At 33.3% G+C, this 15,655-nt stretch overlaps 7 protein-coding genes across 7 annotated transcripts; 2 read left to right on the forward strand and 5 right to left on the reverse strand.

Moving 5' to 3' along the window:
- Positions 1 to 1,024: 1,024 nt before the first annotated feature.
- On the forward strand, positions 1,025 to 2,103 carry BX664DRAFT_322470 (phosphoadenosine phosphosulfate reductase). Its single transcript, XM_051543502.1, has 2 exons — positions 1,025 to 1,299; positions 1,365 to 2,103. Exons 1-2 carry the CDS (start codon positions 1,125 to 1,127, stop codon positions 2,051 to 2,053), a joined length of 864 nt encoding a protein of 287 aa, XP_051405521.1. The 5' UTR covers positions 1,025 to 1,124; the 3' UTR covers positions 2,054 to 2,103.
- Positions 2,104 to 2,404: 301 nt separating this feature from the next.
- Positions 2,405 to 4,866, forward strand: BX664DRAFT_355313 (uncharacterized protein). Its single transcript, XM_051547806.1, has 2 exons — positions 2,405 to 2,673; positions 2,795 to 4,866. The coding sequence occupies exons 1-2, from the start codon at positions 2,439 to 2,441 to the stop codon at positions 4,663 to 4,665; spliced, it is 2,106 nt and encodes a 701-aa protein (XP_051405522.1). The 5' UTR covers positions 2,405 to 2,438; the 3' UTR covers positions 4,666 to 4,866.
- Positions 4,867 to 4,876: 10 nt separating this feature from the next.
- BX664DRAFT_322473 (transmembrane amino acid transporter protein-domain-containing protein) lies at positions 4,877 to 6,473 on the reverse strand. The gene is made up of 6 exons (XM_051543503.1): positions 6,418 to 6,473; positions 6,279 to 6,305; positions 5,875 to 6,186; positions 5,647 to 5,808; positions 5,472 to 5,584; positions 4,877 to 5,366 (listed from the first exon to the last, which is right to left on the reverse strand). The coding sequence occupies exons 2-6, from the start codon at positions 6,301 to 6,303 to the stop codon at positions 5,022 to 5,024; spliced, it is 957 nt and encodes a 318-aa protein (XP_051405523.1). The 5' UTR covers positions 6,304 to 6,305; positions 6,418 to 6,473; the 3' UTR covers positions 4,877 to 5,021.
- On the reverse strand, positions 6,124 to 6,761 carry BX664DRAFT_322476 (uncharacterized protein; the record flags this gene model as incomplete). Its single annotated transcript, XM_051543504.1, has 1 exon — positions 6,124 to 6,761. A coding segment is annotated over exon 1 (212 nt), but the record flags the coding sequence as incomplete, so codon positions are not given.
- BX664DRAFT_30590 (uncharacterized protein) lies at positions 6,646 to 7,610 on the reverse strand. Its single transcript, XM_051542521.1, has 3 exons — positions 7,549 to 7,610; positions 6,981 to 7,470; positions 6,646 to 6,885 (listed from the first exon to the last, which is right to left on the reverse strand). The coding sequence occupies exons 2-3, from the start codon at positions 7,380 to 7,382 to the stop codon at positions 6,730 to 6,732; spliced, it is 558 nt and encodes a 185-aa protein (XP_051405525.1). The 5' UTR covers positions 7,383 to 7,470; positions 7,549 to 7,610; the 3' UTR covers positions 6,646 to 6,729.
- Positions 7,611 to 7,971: 361 nt separating this feature from the next.
- On the reverse strand, positions 7,972 to 9,559 carry BX664DRAFT_322480 (uncharacterized protein). The gene has a single exon (XM_051543505.1). The coding sequence runs from the start codon at positions 9,414 to 9,416 to the stop codon at positions 8,175 to 8,177; it is 1,242 nt and encodes a 413-aa protein (XP_051405526.1). The 5' UTR covers positions 9,417 to 9,559; the 3' UTR covers positions 7,972 to 8,174.
- Positions 9,560 to 10,172: 613 nt separating this feature from the next.
- Positions 10,173 to 11,734, reverse strand: BX664DRAFT_322481 (uncharacterized protein). Its single transcript, XM_051543506.1, has 6 exons — positions 11,564 to 11,734; positions 11,297 to 11,499; positions 11,105 to 11,216; positions 10,828 to 11,021; positions 10,425 to 10,761; positions 10,173 to 10,341 (listed from the first exon to the last, which is right to left on the reverse strand). The coding sequence occupies exons 1-6, from the start codon at positions 11,701 to 11,703 to the stop codon at positions 10,269 to 10,271; spliced, it is 1,059 nt and encodes a 352-aa protein (XP_051405527.1). The 5' UTR covers positions 11,704 to 11,734; the 3' UTR covers positions 10,173 to 10,268.
- Between the last annotated feature and the right edge of the window lie 3,921 nt (positions 11,735 to 15,655).

A 15,655-nucleotide genomic window follows, 5' to 3' on the forward strand; every position in this document is an offset into this window, starting at 1 on the left:
AGGCCTTGCGCTAGTGAATCATTTTTTGGTAAATGCACACATACAAATATATAGTATAGTTGATCATCACACTAATCATTTCCCATTTCTTCTTTTCAAACACAGTATAAAGATTCCTATAATAATAATAAAGTCACTTAAAAAAATTCAAATATATCATACTGTATCTTTTTACTATTACTATAAAAGTTTTTGTTGCTGTCTTTGTCTTTTTTTTTTTTTTTTAATTCAAAGTTTATGATACCTTTCATCCTTTTTTTTTTATGCTTCTATTGTATTTTGATTACCATATATAGATATCTTCCTCCCTTGTTTACAATGATATACCTTTCTTATTTCATTCTGTATATTACTGCATATTTTTGTTTATTTAAACCACAGTGATGAATCTCTTCTAATAAGGTGTGCCAGAATAACTTGTATATGAGAGATACTACTATATATGATCACATCATAGGATTCATACACTGTAGACACACAATGTACAATCATGTTACTTTAACGTCATCCTGTCATCAGAACTTTATGAACTGAAGAGATCATCATCATTCACTGATCATCCCTATCTAGGAGTTCAAGTCACCTTTTTTTTTTTTTTTTACACGAACAGATCATTAAATAATCATCATTATAATAATCATCTTAATAATGACAATAGTGATGAACAGAAGAAAAAGATAAACTAAATCACGGTTCCTGAGCGAGTTTGGATTATTCATCCTTAAGTATGTATTATTCATAAAGGGAAATTCAAAAGAAAGTTTTCTTTGCATTTGGGGTATTTTGTGTTTAAATTCTTATCTATTCCATTATTATAAATCAATCAATATCTTCATTGGATGAATCATCCAATACGTATAAACTAGACATTTGGGGTTCTTCCACCGCAATTTTTGAATAGAATGTCACCATCGATTCTCTTCTTCATTGGCCAAATTTTGATCCATATCGTTAAAAGTCCGCATATTCATTCATATAAATAAATTTTTTTATTTCTTTTCAATTTCAATTTCTTTACCTTTCTTTTCATTAGATATATATATATATATATATAATTACTTCATCTTATTCATTTTTATTATTATCATCCATTATTTATTCATATATCTACATTTATTATTATCATGCCTGTTAGCACATCATCCAATATTCAACAAATCACTTCAGGTTCCGAATTGACAAAAGAGTACCTAGAAAATATTAACAAATACCTTTGGACTTTATCCCCTACTGAAATCTTATCTTGGGCTATTGATCATTTACCAAATCTTTATCAAACTACTGCTTTTGGATTGACTGGTAATGAATGCTATAATGTATATATGAATATTTGTATATTAACTTTCTTAATATTATAAAAATAGGACTTGCTACAGTAGATATGATCAACAAAATAAGTATCGATCGAAATCAAAATCATTTGGTACCTTTGATCTTTTTAGACACTTTGTATCATTTTGAGGAAACACTTGAATTGGCCAAACGATGTCAAGAAACATACCAAGTTCCCCTTCATGTATACAAGCCTATGGATGCATCAACTACTGCCGAATTTGAACAAGAACATGGATCCAATCTTTGGAAGGTGGATGAAGATATGTATGATTATCTTGTCAAAGTGGAACCAGCACGTCGCGCATATGAAGAATTGAATGTCAAATCTGTGATTACTGGTCGTCGTCGAAGTCAACGTGGTGATCGAGAAAATATTCCTATTTTAGAAGTAGATGGTACTGGTCTAATCAAACTCAATCCTTTGGCTTTATGGGATTTCCAACAAGTATGGACCTACATTCGGGCCAATGAAGTACCTTACAATGCATTAATTGATCAAGGTTACAAATCAATTGGTGATCATCACTCTACAAAGAAACCTACAGGTCAAGAAGGTGAACGTGATGGTAGATGGGCGGGTCAACAAAAAACCGAATGTGGTTTACATAAAGATTATTTCAAGATGCGTGCTGCTTTCATGGCCTCCAAGAAAAAACGTCAAGAACAACAACAACAACAACAACAACAACAACAACATACTTCTATGATCACTGCTTAGCTTGTTTGTTTTTTTTTCCACATAGTACTTTATAGTTCTTCCCTCTTTGTATATAGATATCTTTTTTTTTTTTTTGTATATGACCTCTCTTGATTTACCTCAATAAACTTTTATATGAATTAAATAAAAAACTTCCTTTTATTACTTATCAATTTGAAAGAGATTCCTTATTATATATCTTGAAACACTTTTTTTTTTTTTTTTGTTGTCAATAGAAGAAGTTGTAGGGTTAGATCTACCTTTATTGGAAACTCTTTCAAACACAGTCGGTATTACCAAATTTAGGCTCTCAAACAACTATAAAAATGTGCCTTTAACGATTTCTTCTCTCTTTTTCCGCTTCTCCTAACTTTTTTTTTTTCATATAAAAAGAAACGACAACATTATGGTGTACATACATTCCGAATATCCTTGGGAACAACCGGAATATGATATTCGATACCAACAACAAGATCGCTATTCATCAAAGTCAAAACGTTTTCATTCAACAAAACGACATTCACATTCCAAAAGAGGGCCACGACAGATTCCATTCTTAAATACTCCATCAGCTTACTCAAAGTCCAATTACTTCGATGATGACAATGATATATACCATATCTCTTATGATGGAATACAAGGTAACCACTAGTTATTTATTTAATTCTTTTTATTTCAGTGGGGATTGTCAACCAAAAAAAAAAAAAAAAAAAAAAAAAAGGAAGCAGGCACTAAATTTAGTTTCTTTCTTTTTTGTTGTAGAAAATATACCTGATGACTATCTGTTGGATGATTACTACATAAATGATGCAGCACCTGCTTTACCCTGGTCATCAACATATCGAAAATCACATTCAAGGCAAGCCTTAGCAGCAATGCAAAGACAACGACAACAGCAACGTGATTATTATTATGGTTGGAAAGAGCATCACAACCCAGATAGCCCTTACAACAATATAGACATCGAAAATGACTATGACTACGACTATGACTATGACCACGGTGATGAATATGACAACGACAAGTATCTTATCGATCAACATGAAATCCTAGATCCGACAAATACATCAAGGGTGCACAATCATATCAGAAAAGGCAGTCGGTATATTGGTCCCATGATTCCCTCCAGTTCAACACCTTCGACTTCACTGTCCAGACGTCGCAGCCTACCTCCTCAACCAACCAATCGACCCTCCAGAAGATCATCCCATTTCGACAACAATTCAATGTATGTGAAATCCAGTCACCTTTATTCAATGGATGATGAAAACCAATTTGATGATGACGATATGATATTCTCGGAACAACATCAAATGCATCTGCCACTGTCACATGAAGATAGAGTACACCGACGGAGACTTTCCTTATCCCAACATTACAATGGTCACTGCTCACCTCCTTGGACAAACTCACCGATCATAGGGCCATCTTCTGAATCTTCATCACCTTTACGACAACGTAAGCATTCACCTCAGCCTGTATTACATCAGAGACGGCATTCCCACATGGAGCATGGTCCTGTGTTACTAACAGAATCCCAACAACAACAACAACAACAACAACAACAACAACAACAGCCTTTGCCACCACCTTTACTTTCTACTTTTTATGGTCAGGTTCCTCCAACAACACAAGGACCTATCGTTCCAATGCCTCAACCTATGATTCATGGACCATCATTCCTTCCATCTCATCATCATCTCAATTATGACTTTCCCACGATGCCCATACCTGGACTTGGTATGCCATTCAACCCCATGATGATGCCACAACCTCCTTTACTTCAATCCTTGGATACAGCAGGAAAAAACATCATGCCACCAACAGTACCACCATCATCACAACATCAGGATACCACCATGCCATCAACGTCATCTTCGTCTACTCCAGCTCCACCTTTATCGGATGACGCAAAAAGTCCTCAAAGTGCACCTGATCCCATCACAAATGCAACATCTACTCCACCTACTCAATCAACATCATCAACATCTCAATCAGCACCTGCTAGTAGTCGAGAAAATTCGTTAATACCATTGGTTCGATCTCTTTCTCTTGGTGCATCTCAACCTCTTGGTACGAAGACTCGCCGTCGTCGGTCTCTTTTTGAAAGTTTATTTAATTTGGATGGTGGGAACGGGTTATCACGGAACAATAGTATTTCCAGCAATGTAACAGATCAACAAAAACAACAATCATCACCATCTTTGATTCCGGTACAGGACTTGGCAGCACACTCACTGACCCGCAAACAATCGCTTTCTTTGGAAAAAAAAGCCAAGGCTTTATCGCAACGATCTTATATTTGGTGTTACCGAATCAAACCATCCATGATGCATCATGAAGATCAAGATACTCATTGTTGGATTGCCATGATGCCCAAAAATCAAACCAAATTGGATCCTTACATCTCTTTTTATCAACCTTCTGCTGTCGTCAAAGGATTGGTTCGTACCTCTCAGTTGGCTACGTTAGTCAACTTGGAAAAGGAACCGAAATTGTCCGGGTCCATTACCGCCATGCCTCAAGCTAAAGTCGCCCGTGTTTACCCCTCTTTATTCTCCTCATCGACCTATTTGGAATTATTCATTGATTGTTTACCTGCTGATAGTCAATTTGTAGTTAGATCTGATTAGTTTTTTATTTTTTTCTTTACTTACGTATATGTACTATTATAAAAAATAAAATAAAATATATCTTCATCTCTTTCTTCATCTTCAATATCAATAAAGATAATTATCCATATATTCCTTTTGTCATACAATACACACGAACCATCTAAACCCCATGATTTATGATACACATGTTGTGCAATGAAAAAAAAAAAAAAGGTGTTTGACCATATAAAGCGATTCCACTATGGAGCACACAAGTCCAAATTGTATTGCTTTATTTATTATCTTTATTATTATTATTCGCTATCATCATAAGAATAAGAATAAAATAAAAATAGACATAAGAATAAATAAATAAAATAAAATAAAAAATCTAACTATAAATCACAAGAAGCACCTGGACTAGCGGTGGAATGGACAAAAAGTTTTTGGATACTATAAAAACTACTAACTACCATGATAGTAAGACCAAAGATCAAACAAGACCAATGTGGAAGTTTGCTCCAGTGCCAGAGAGGACCTGTTGCCAGTTTCAAGTAACAGAGGGGTGGTAATACATAGGCCAATGATGTCGCCGCAAATGCTCCTGTCAATTCCAATACAATACCAAGGTTACAAGTCAATAGGGAAATTGTCAGTGCAATCAACGTCAGGGTCGTTGTAAGTAAAAAGTGTCGTTTGAGATCAAATATTTGAGATGGCCAAAAGAATGTTTCCAAAACCTATTACAGAAAAATTAAAAAAAAAAAAAAAGATGATCATATGAGTATCCATTATTTTATTTTATCCTTCTATCAATTTTCTCATGAATATACATATATATTTACCTCTCTACACACAAAAGTTTCCAAAGGAATGGTTGTAAACATATTCAATCCAAAAGCCAGGCGAGCAATATTGATAAATACATTATCTGATGGGAAATTATTCAATATGTTGCCTACAAAAAGAACATTATAAAGTTAATCACATGTTCATTCATGCGTTTATTTTTATTTTTACCTGCCGTTTTGTCCGTAAAAGCTAAAAATCCTGATAATCCCAATACCATACATGTGAGAAAAGCAATACCCATGCTCCAATGAGTTACAGAGGCAAATCGGTTCAAAGACGGCTGCTTCAAAGATCCAAATATAAGAAAGCTATTGTGATGACAAACATAGGCTAATCAAAAAGAAAATTATGGTTATTATTTCTTAACTTTTTCTTTTATTTTCTTCATTGACTTACCAAAACTAATCACAGCTATGCCTTGAAAGATTTCATCATTCATAAACGCAAACCTATTTTCCCTAGATCCTTGTAATTCAGTAGGTACCTTGGGACCTTCTACCGCAACACTGACAGTGATGAATACAATAGCTACTAACGCCAAAGCACTTGTTTTCGCCAATTTGGAGATATCACGGTATAAAGACAGAGGATACGATACAAAGAGCGTAAAGAAGGCAATGCATAGATTCCGATTTGAAAAGATCCATAAGATTGGTGTTCGTTCAATAGATGGGAATAATGATCGAATAACATGTGGGATGGTATCACCTAAAATATATATATATATATATATAAAACAATCAGTACCATAACATAAAATTTATTCCCTTTTTCCTTTTTCTCTTTTTTCTTTCACTTACCAATAATAACACAATAGGCACACATACCTATACATATGTTCATCAAAAAAAAAAAAAAAAGTTGGGAGCTCATTACTTGACTGCTCTCTCTCTCTCTCTCTCTCTCTCTCTCTCTCTCTCTCTCTCTCTCCATACTTACCTCCAAAAGCAAATACAAATTGAAAAATAGAAATGGCAATCAATCCAGCTCGACCAAAAGCAAATTGTAACAAATCTTGATATGTAGTTCTTCCTGCCAACTTGCCATTGAATATGAGTAATCGAATTGTCCAATCTACACTCATGAAAGGATATACAAAGAAACATGATAAGTTTCATTTCGTTGAATAACATTTAATTCTTTTTTTTTTCTCTTCTTCTTTTACCAACAACTACTGTCAATATGATCAATAATATAATCCCCATACCAAAACCCTAGATACGATATATAGAAGAAAGATGATACGATTGGTTAACTAATTTGATCTTCCCCCTTCTTTATATATATATATATATATATATATATATCTTCGGTTCTGATCAAATCATTTTTGACACTTACTGCTTCCTTGATACTATATGGAATACCAATAATACCTGCACCAATAATACTATTTGCCATATTCAACTATAAATAAATAAAAAAAAAAAAGGAGCGAAAAATGAATACATGTCCAAATTTGACTTGTTACCCTAGAAACAGGGAGTATATACGCCACTTACGAAACTAGCAAATATAGTTCCACCATCCGATGGTAATCGATAAAATTTTGATTCTTCAAGACTATTTATAGAGTCGTCGTCGTCGTCTTCATTGTCTAATAAAAGAGGTCGGTGTTGACTTTGTCTAAAGGGAGTTGTTGTTTCAGAGTCGTCTACATCAAGTTGCATATATTCAGTAGTAGCTGTATGAGAATATGAATAAGCTTCTTGTGTAATATTGTTGTCTGTATGATGGTCTTCGGATGATGGTTCTTCAGATTGAGGTTTAATGGGTGAGGAAGAGATGGTAGCGGTTCGTCTTAGTTCTACGCTATGTTGTCTAGATGAAGAAGAACTAGAAGTACTGTCATTGTTGTCTTGTTGAGATATATCAAATAACAAATTTTGCCTTTCATGTGTCATGATGATGAGTATTTTTGGTTTACTGCCACTGATATTATAGTTGATATTATTGAAGAAATAATGGCAACTATGAATAGATGAACTGAAGCTTTTTTTTTTTTTTTTAAAAAAAAAAAAGAAGTTAATGTTAAGTATCCAATATTTATTTAATATATAAATTTCTTACGACTGTTTCCCGGTATAACATAGGATAAATATGTAGAAAAAGAAGAAAAAGGAAAAAAAAAAAAAAAAAAAAAAAAAAAAAAGAAAGAAAAGAGCAGAAAATCTAAATTGAGAGAAAAGTTTTTTTTTTTGGATTTAGACCTGATTTGGGAACACAGTTAAAATCCACAATTTCAGTTTATGGTAAGTAGGACCAAATAACATTTTTAGCCCATAGTATCTATCTTACATTTATATAAAATTGATCTACAACAGAATTCACTATAGTATGATTGATATTTTGTTTGAATATTTAAGCAAACCATAGTTTAGTTTATGTATTGTTTTTCCCGACGCGACAAGCGGCATATGAAAGACTTCGTTCTTTTTTGAATGGTGTTTCACAGATATTATACTTCATCATCAACTTGTATCCCACAGAAATAAAAAAAAAAAAAAAAAGTGTAATCACCAAAATCATTCAATTTTTATTTAAAAAGATAATAAATCGGTATAGTCAATAACAAAGGTATATCGCTATGGTTTGCACCTAAAATGACAATCAAATATATAAAAATAAAACATAAAAGGATATCCATTGTAAAGTACACTATTCTAAAGTACAATTCATCCATAACATTTGATCCTTCACATTTCCGGTGCTTCAGTGGGTACAGGGTAGAAAGCCGCTAATAAGATCTGAGGTGCCATGATCTTATCCACATAACCTTGTAAAACCTTTGATATTGTTGATCTTCGTCGTTGTTCTTGTTGTTCTTGTTCTTGTTGTTGTTCTTGTTGTTGTAATTGTTTTTCGTTACTATCCACATCCTCCATAGAATTGTTATCATTCATTTTCGTATCGATATCATCAGTCATTATTGTTGGATCTATGACAGGAGCACGTTGACCAAAAATCCCTCCCATTCCTTCAGAATCAGTAAAAGGCACATCTTCCATATTAGGCATCACCAAGTTATCTGCGACCAGTTCCTTGATTTTGGCTTGAATTAGATTGATGACCACTGACCATTTGATTTGTTTATCCAAAACGATAGGTTTGACTTCCCAATCCATTTCTGGCATTTCTTCAAAAGCAATCCATACTCTATTGGAAGGAGGAGGTTTGACTTTGAAAACAAGAGTTCCACTGCATTGTCGTAACTTGACTGATAGCACCAAAGGAAGCGAACCAGGAGAAGAAGTATTTGTTGAATCAGAATCAGAAGAAGATTTAAATGATGATTTTCTTTTCTTTTCAAAAGCCAAAGAAGAAGCTAAACCAGGCCAAAGGTAATAAAAATCCGTTCGAATCACCAAGAGAAAATCACCTTTATATTGTACTTGGGCATGGATGACACAATTTCCATCAGGTTCACATTCTACTAGTCGTGGTTCTGTTAAACAAGGAATAGTATCACCCATAGAGATTTGTTGCAACTGAAAAGGTGATAAAGTCATGAGTGTGCGTTTTCCATTATTTTGACTTTCGCCATTGCCACGAGTACCCAAATAGTGAAGAGGTTGTTGTTGAAAGGTATTCAGTTTATCCAGCTTGTTTATCATCTTTTGATGCCACATATTGTTCCAATTATCAGTTCTGTAAACCCCCAAAAATAATCTACCCATCAATGCGTTCCACCATCGAGCTTCCTCCATTGCAGGTGATCCATCCAGAATATTTTGTAGTTTTATCATTGCCGAAGGTTCAAACATAGCTGTATCGTACCAATCGATATGGTGTGCATCTTTTGGATCGTCTTCAGAAAGTAACCGAGCTGCAGACATCAAAGCCAGATACCAGTCCTCCTTATCAGTAGGCCGTCGACAGGATAAATAATAAATTGAAGCTTGATTATCCTGTTTCTTGGGTACCAAAGAGATCGCCATGGTTCTTCCATATAATTCAGCATCGAGTTTTCCTTCTTTTGGATATAAAGAGATATTATAATCGTGAATAGGAAGAATCAAAAGACATGTGTTTCCTTGTTCATTGTCATAACAAAAAAGAGTACCGTGTCGGAGAACACCATAAAATAAAGTTGAGGGAGAAGAAAAAGAAATGGAAGAATGACCGCCGGAATTTTTTATCAAAGAAGGATCGGATTTGTTGCTAGTGTCAGTGCTATTACCTTTTATGGTACTAGAGGAAGAAGAAAGACTGATGTTGGCCATAGTTCTTGTAAATGAATTAGATTTTTTGACTGTGACAGGAGAAACAGAAGGAAGATGTTCCACTAATCGAATCCATCCTTTTTTACTGTGATTTTCATTGATACCGATATAGGGTTCGGATGGATACTCTGTTGCCTTTTCTTGTTGATGCTGAATTGGAACAACGTAAATATACCAATAATATAACGCAATTGCCGGTAAAAATGTTATTCCTCCTAATAAATAAACTAGAATATATGTATATACGATCATCATGATGATAATAATTAAAAATAAAATAAAAAAAAAATGAATAGAAAAACAAAAAAGAAAAAAAAAAAAAAGAAAAGAGAAATGAAGACTAGTCCTTTTTCTTAAAATATCGGTCATCATCGTAAAAAAAATAAACAACCCCCTAGGAATTTCCCCTCTATCAGTATTTCATTGGAATGGGAATAAACACTGCCTATCATCTATATATTATTATACACATCGATATCAACATATTTTCCTGATCCTGTCAAATTCATTTTATTGTATAAACTGTGCATCCATAAAATACAATTTAATATAATAATCTACACTAATCTAGAGTTTTGGAGTATGAGGGCTATCAATATCACCGATTTGAATAACCAATTTACCAAATTGTTCACCATTTCTAAAAAGAAAATAATAAAAAAAAAGACATGTTATCATCGATGACATATATATATATATTTATGTATTTTCATGAGATCTTACGCCATAGTACGGACAGCTTCATCTACTGATTCTTCTGTCAATCCTTGCCAAACTTGAGATACAATAGGTTTGATTTTATGAGCATCAACAAATGCCACCATTTTCTTAAATTCAGCCCGAGAACCCATAGTGGTACCACGAAGTTCAATGTTCTTGATGAAAGCTAACGCAGTAAAGTGGACAGCGGGATCACGAACAGTTTGACCATAGTTTGCAATGATGCCTCCTGTACGCATCACCCGGGGATATTGTTCATATAAAGGTCCACCAGCACCATCAATAATAGCTGATAATAAGTTTCCATTCAGTAGCTTTTTCAATTCCGAGATGCAATTTTCTATAAAAAAAAAAGATATTCAGTTTACTTTCTTAGTCACAAATGTATAATACATGATTGAATTACCATCTTTATAGTTAACGCCTCCCTTGGCACCAAGTTGAATAGCCTTTTCAATTTTATCAGGATTGGAGGAAGTAACATAGACATGAGCGCCAGCAGCCACCGCGAATTGTAAAGCAAATAAGGCCACACCACCACCAATACCGGTTATCAAAACATGTTCACCAGCACGAACCTTGGCTTTTGTGAATAATGCTCTATACAACATATAAAAAAAATAAAATAAAAAGTATCAATCATGTATAACTGGTAACGGAGTATCACTTTTATTCATTCATACCGATATGCAGTCAAACCAGCCAAGGGAAGAGCAGCCGCTTCAGCAGTTGAAAGATGTTCAGGACAAGGAAGTAATTCTTTTGTATCGACAACTACAGAATCAGTGAATGTACCTAATAATAAAAAAAAAAAAAAGGAATGAGTTTCGGTCAAATTCTTTTCTCTCTGTTTTTCACTACTCTATTATACATACCAATACAAGGAAGAAGACCCAAGATTTTAAAGTCTTGTTCTGGGGCACGTTCATCTTCATCCCATCCAGAGCCAGGATTAATTAAAACGCGTTGACCTTGCTTGAAGGAAGCAGTTTCGCTGGTAACTATACCGACACCATCAGAGCCAGGAACGGAACCAGGTATGATGGCAGGGTATTGACCTTTGAGAATCCATATATCACTGTCAATAAAAAAAAAAAAGAAACAATGAGAAAGTAATGAAATAATTATATTGTTGTTTTTACCGATGATTGAAAGCAGCAGCTTGAATCTTAACGACAGCTTGATCAGAGGCAGGTTGTCCTAAAGCTTGTTCCTTGAATTCGAAACCATATTTGAAACCAGAATTGGGTTTAGGATTAGTAGTAAGAAGAACAGAAACCATCACACTAAAATAATAATAATAATAATAATAAGCAAAGGAATAGTAAAGTTTAGAAACAAAAAAAAAAAAAAAAAAGAAATGACTAAGATGTGAAAATTTATAGAAAAATAAATAGCGGAAATTCAATAAACAACCTCCCCACACATTAAATCAAAATATTATGCAATTCGAGAAACGGTTACAAGTTATTCCATACAAATCACTCGATAGAATGAATAATGTAAAAAGAAAGTATATTTCAAAATCATCATTTTTCATGAATTTACTACCAATTAATAGAAAATAGCTCAATAAATAATGACATATAAAATGGAAAAAAGTGATCAACAATTGGATCCGCCCTTTTGTACTCTAGCTTGAAAGAATGTCTCCTGGATTCATCATGAAGAGAGTTCTCATTTAAGATCATCAAGTTCTACTAATGTAATCATCAGTAAAAGTATACTGTGTTAAAATTTTCTACTGTATTTGTCATCCATTTCCCGACAAAAAAAAAAAAAAAGAGAAAAGCAAAACTGTATGATTAATCCTTACAAGTAGTACAAAAACGCTGTTATAACTAGAGATTAGTCAGAACTTGTCACGTGTTTTTCAAATATTTTCTCTTTTATGAGTGTTTTGTTACAGGCAAGTATGATGGTTGACGAAAGGTAAATATGGCCACAGTTGAATGATGATTGGAGGGTAATGATTAAATGATGGATGATGATCAATATTCGTTTCACATACTAATTTTATACAAATCTAAGGCTTTTATTTTTTGCTATTTCCAGTCTTCAGTAGTTGTAAGTAATCTTACGCGCAAAAAATTTAAGCTGAGATGGTTTGATTTTTTTTTTTTTTTTTTTTTTTACAGTATCTAGAAACTGAGTCTCATCAGTCTCAAAAAAATTTGGCGGGTCAGGTCCCAAAAATCCGTATTTTGGTGTTGTACAGGATCAAAATGCAAAAGTCATGATGCCAAATACTTCCGTATTTTGACCTCTCGTTCTCATCTGAGTCTCAAGCAATGGGTTAATATAGAAGGGTTAGTATCATTTGGATAGGCAATGTTTCTTTTTCCACTTCATATGTCATCTTGATCATTTGAAAAATAAAAATAAGAAGTAAAAATCTTTCCTTTTCTTTCTCTTTTTTTTTTTTTTTATTTCTATTTCTTTACCTTCTTTCGATCTCTTTTTTTTTTTATTCCATATACATATATACGTGATCATGGATGATCAACAAATCCAACAAGACAGTGATATCCACACATTGATGATGTATCAAAATGAAGCGACGTTGACAAGAAATCGGGTACAACGTCCGATCAACACGATTATAAACCATTTACCAAAACAAAAGAAATGACAGGTATGGCATCTCTCTTTTTTGATTTACAGTATGACGGATGATGGATGTTGGATGACGGATGATGGATGATGGATGATGGATGATGATGGATGATGGATGATGGATGATGGATGATGGATGATGGATGATGGATGATGGATGATGGATGATGGATGATGGATGATGGATGATGGATGATGGATGATGGATGATGGATGATGGATGATGGATGATGGATGATGGATGATGGATGATGGATGATGATAGATGATGGATGATGGATGATGGATGATGGATGATGATAGATGATGGATGATGGATGTTGGATGATGGATGATGGATGATGATAGATGATGGATGATGGATGATGGATGATGGATGATGATAGATGATGGATGATGGATGATGGATGATGGATGATGGATGATGATAGATGATGGATGATGGATGTTGGATAATGATGGATGATAGAGGATGTGTTTTTTCCACAACTTTATATAAGCAATTCGAAGATCAATTGCTAAAAGCACAAGAGAATGATGAACGAGCTTTCACTTCAAGTCAAAAATCCAGTTAGCTTTACCCGAGTTATCTTCACGATTGACCAGTGGGTTTGAATCAATTACTGCAACAATCAAAGCTATGAATCATGATCATCAGTCAAATTTCCTTCCTCTTTATATTTCTGTAGTTCCCTCGCAACCTATCATCATTGCATCAAATTTGGACTGAAGATGCGTGATGACATTCTCTTTCAGCTGTATTAATAGCAATATACACCTTGCCTCCCAATTTATAAGGTAAACCAAGAATGAAAAGTCAATTCAGTCATCCCTCATCCAATTAATAATGATTATCATCATCAAAAAAAAAAAAAAAAGAGTCATGGAAGTGTATTATTATGTATCACAAAAAGCAATATAATTTTTATTTCAAAAAAAAAAAATCCACATACTGGCTAACTAAAACTATCACTACATGTATCTATTATAGTACCAACCAGAAGCCTTCGTCCACCACCGAGAGATCCTAACAACAAGCTGCCCTTCCTAACCAAAAGAAGCTTGTCATCAAGTCAGTTTTTCGTTCACATTACTAGTAAAATAAAACCAGGCCAAGTAATTCACATTCTATTATAAAATATTTTTGCCATTACCTGTACTAAATCCTACATCCAAAATGAAAGGGTTTCCCCATGTATTTTGTAAATCCCTTTTTCAAAACCCTCCAAATCCAATAAAATATACCTTGAAAAGATCGCGCAAACAAAGAAGACACCTAATGTGGAAAAAAAAGTGGATGGAGAAAAGAAAAAGAAAGAGAAAAATTAAAAAAAAGCAAAACGCGCACAAAGGGGGTGGGTTTTTGAAGCCCGTCCACTGTCGACTATTTGACATGATTTTTTTGATTTTTCTTTTTTTCGTCACAACCCCAACCTTGCAAATTGATTTTTTTTTCCTATAGTCGATAAATTTCAGCAAAACTTTTATATTCAGTCATCATCCATCGCCCATCATGCATTACCCATCACCAATATATTACATATTTAGTAAAGAAAAAAAAAGACTTCTTTATGCATCCTGGTAAGACTGTCCAAATTGACGTGCATGACTTTAAACATCCACAATTTTAAGATTATTTTAGATATCAAACAAGTTTTTATTTTAATGGAAGGTAAGAAATGTAATATTTTTTATCATAATAATTCAAGAGAAATAAGAATAGTAAATGACAAAGTAATCATCCATCATCCATCATCAACTAGAGTCAATAAAAGACTGGATCAAATATAAAACAACGTTTTGTTTCAGACAAACTAAAGAAATAAAATAATAATAGTATAAAATATATACTATGTGCAGTTTTTTTCTTTTTTTTTTTTTTTTGAAATCTCCTTTAGTGTTCCCAATTCAAAGTGAATAATCAATCTGTATACAGCAACATATAGTAATTATGTTATCACCTCTTAGGAGGATGTGTTTAAATACAGGTAAGTTAAAATAAATATATATAAAAAAAATGGATATGTTGACTAAATATATATATATATTTTTCTATTATTCAAAATCTCTTTTATTCAATGGAACCAATGTCATTCCTTTTCTTTTTCTTCTTGTTCTTGTATTCAATTTGGATTATGCGTCAACTCTTATTCTTTTATTTTATTTCCTATTTTTGCGATATCTTATTTTTCAATTCCGTCATTTATTATTGAATAAAGTGTATAATGTCAAAACTTGAATGGGATCCGATTGGACGAGACATATAAGTCAATTTTTTTTTTAATGATGCTCTATGGTGTGGCTGCTATTTCTATCTATTTTTCTCTCTGTATCCTTTATCCTTGTGGTTCTTTTGTTAATAATTAGTGTCTTAATATTAGTAGCATTTTACATTATTATCTATAGTACGTTCTCTTCATATATTCTTCTTTAATAAAGTCATATCAACGTTACACAGTTACCATCATCACTAATGTTGTTGTTATCTTGGTCTTTATTACTCTCAATCATCATCCATTGTCATTACAAAATATGGTGTGATCAAATTCATTCTGTTACCATCATCGACTCATCATCATGGAATGACCATTGACTTCAACAGAATAGCATTATCTTAA

Source organism: Halteromyces radiatus (assembly GCF_025201355.1).
Source record: "Halteromyces radiatus strain CBS 162.75 chromosome Unknown BX664scaffold_1, whole genome shotgun sequence".
Classification (NCBI taxonomy): domain Eukaryota; kingdom Fungi; phylum Mucoromycota; class Mucoromycetes; order Mucorales; family Cunninghamellaceae; genus Halteromyces; species Halteromyces radiatus.

Excerpts from the sequence above, each read along its gene's own strand:
- BX664DRAFT_322473 (XM_051543503.1), bottom strand. The coding sequence starts at position 6,303 with ATGTGTGCCTATTGTGTTATTATTG. Across the intron at positions 5,585-5,646 it reads TTTTACGGACAAAACGGCAG|GCAACATATTGAATAATTTC; the intron begins GTAAAAATAAAA and ends TTCTTTTTGTAG. Across the intron at positions 5,367-5,471 it reads AAACTTTTGTGTGTAGAGAG|GTTTTGGAAACATTCTTTTG; the intron begins GTAAATATATAT and ends TTTCTGTAATAG.
- BX664DRAFT_30590 (XM_051542521.1), bottom strand. The coding sequence starts at position 7,382 with ATGACACATGAAAGGCAAAATTTGTTATTTGATATATCTCAACAAGAC. Across the intron at positions 6,886-6,980 it reads GAACTATATTTGCTAGTTTC|TTGAATATGGCAAATAGTAT; the intron begins GTAAGTGGCGTA and ends ATTTATTTATAG.
- BX664DRAFT_322470 (XM_051543502.1), top strand. The coding sequence starts at position 1,125 with ATGCCTGTTAGCACATCATCCAATATTCAACAAATCACTTCAGGTTCC. Across the intron at positions 1,300-1,364 it reads TACTGCTTTTGGATTGACTG|GACTTGCTACAGTAGATATG; the intron begins GTAATGAATGCT and ends TTATAAAAATAG.
- BX664DRAFT_355313 (XM_051547806.1), top strand. The coding sequence starts at position 2,439 with ATGGTGTACATACATTCCGAATATCCTTGGGAACAACCGGAATATGAT. Across the intron at positions 2,674-2,794 it reads CTCTTATGATGGAATACAAG|AAAATATACCTGATGACTAT; the intron begins GTAACCACTAGT and ends TTTTTGTTGTAG.
- BX664DRAFT_322481 (XM_051543506.1), bottom strand. The coding sequence starts at position 11,703 with ATGGTTTCTGTTCTTCTTACTACTAATCCTAAACCCAATTCTGGTTTC. Across the intron at positions 11,500-11,563 it reads GCTGCTGCTTTCAATCATCG|TGATATATGGATTCTCAAAG; the intron begins GTAAAAACAACA and ends TTTTATTGACAG. Across the intron at positions 11,217-11,296 it reads GGGTCTTCTTCCTTGTATTG|GTACATTCACTGATTCTGTA; the intron begins GTATGTATAATA and ends TTTTATTATTAG.
- BX664DRAFT_322480 (XM_051543505.1), bottom strand. The coding sequence starts at position 9,416 with ATGGCGATCTCTTTGGTACCCAAGAAACAGGATAATCAAGCTTCAATT.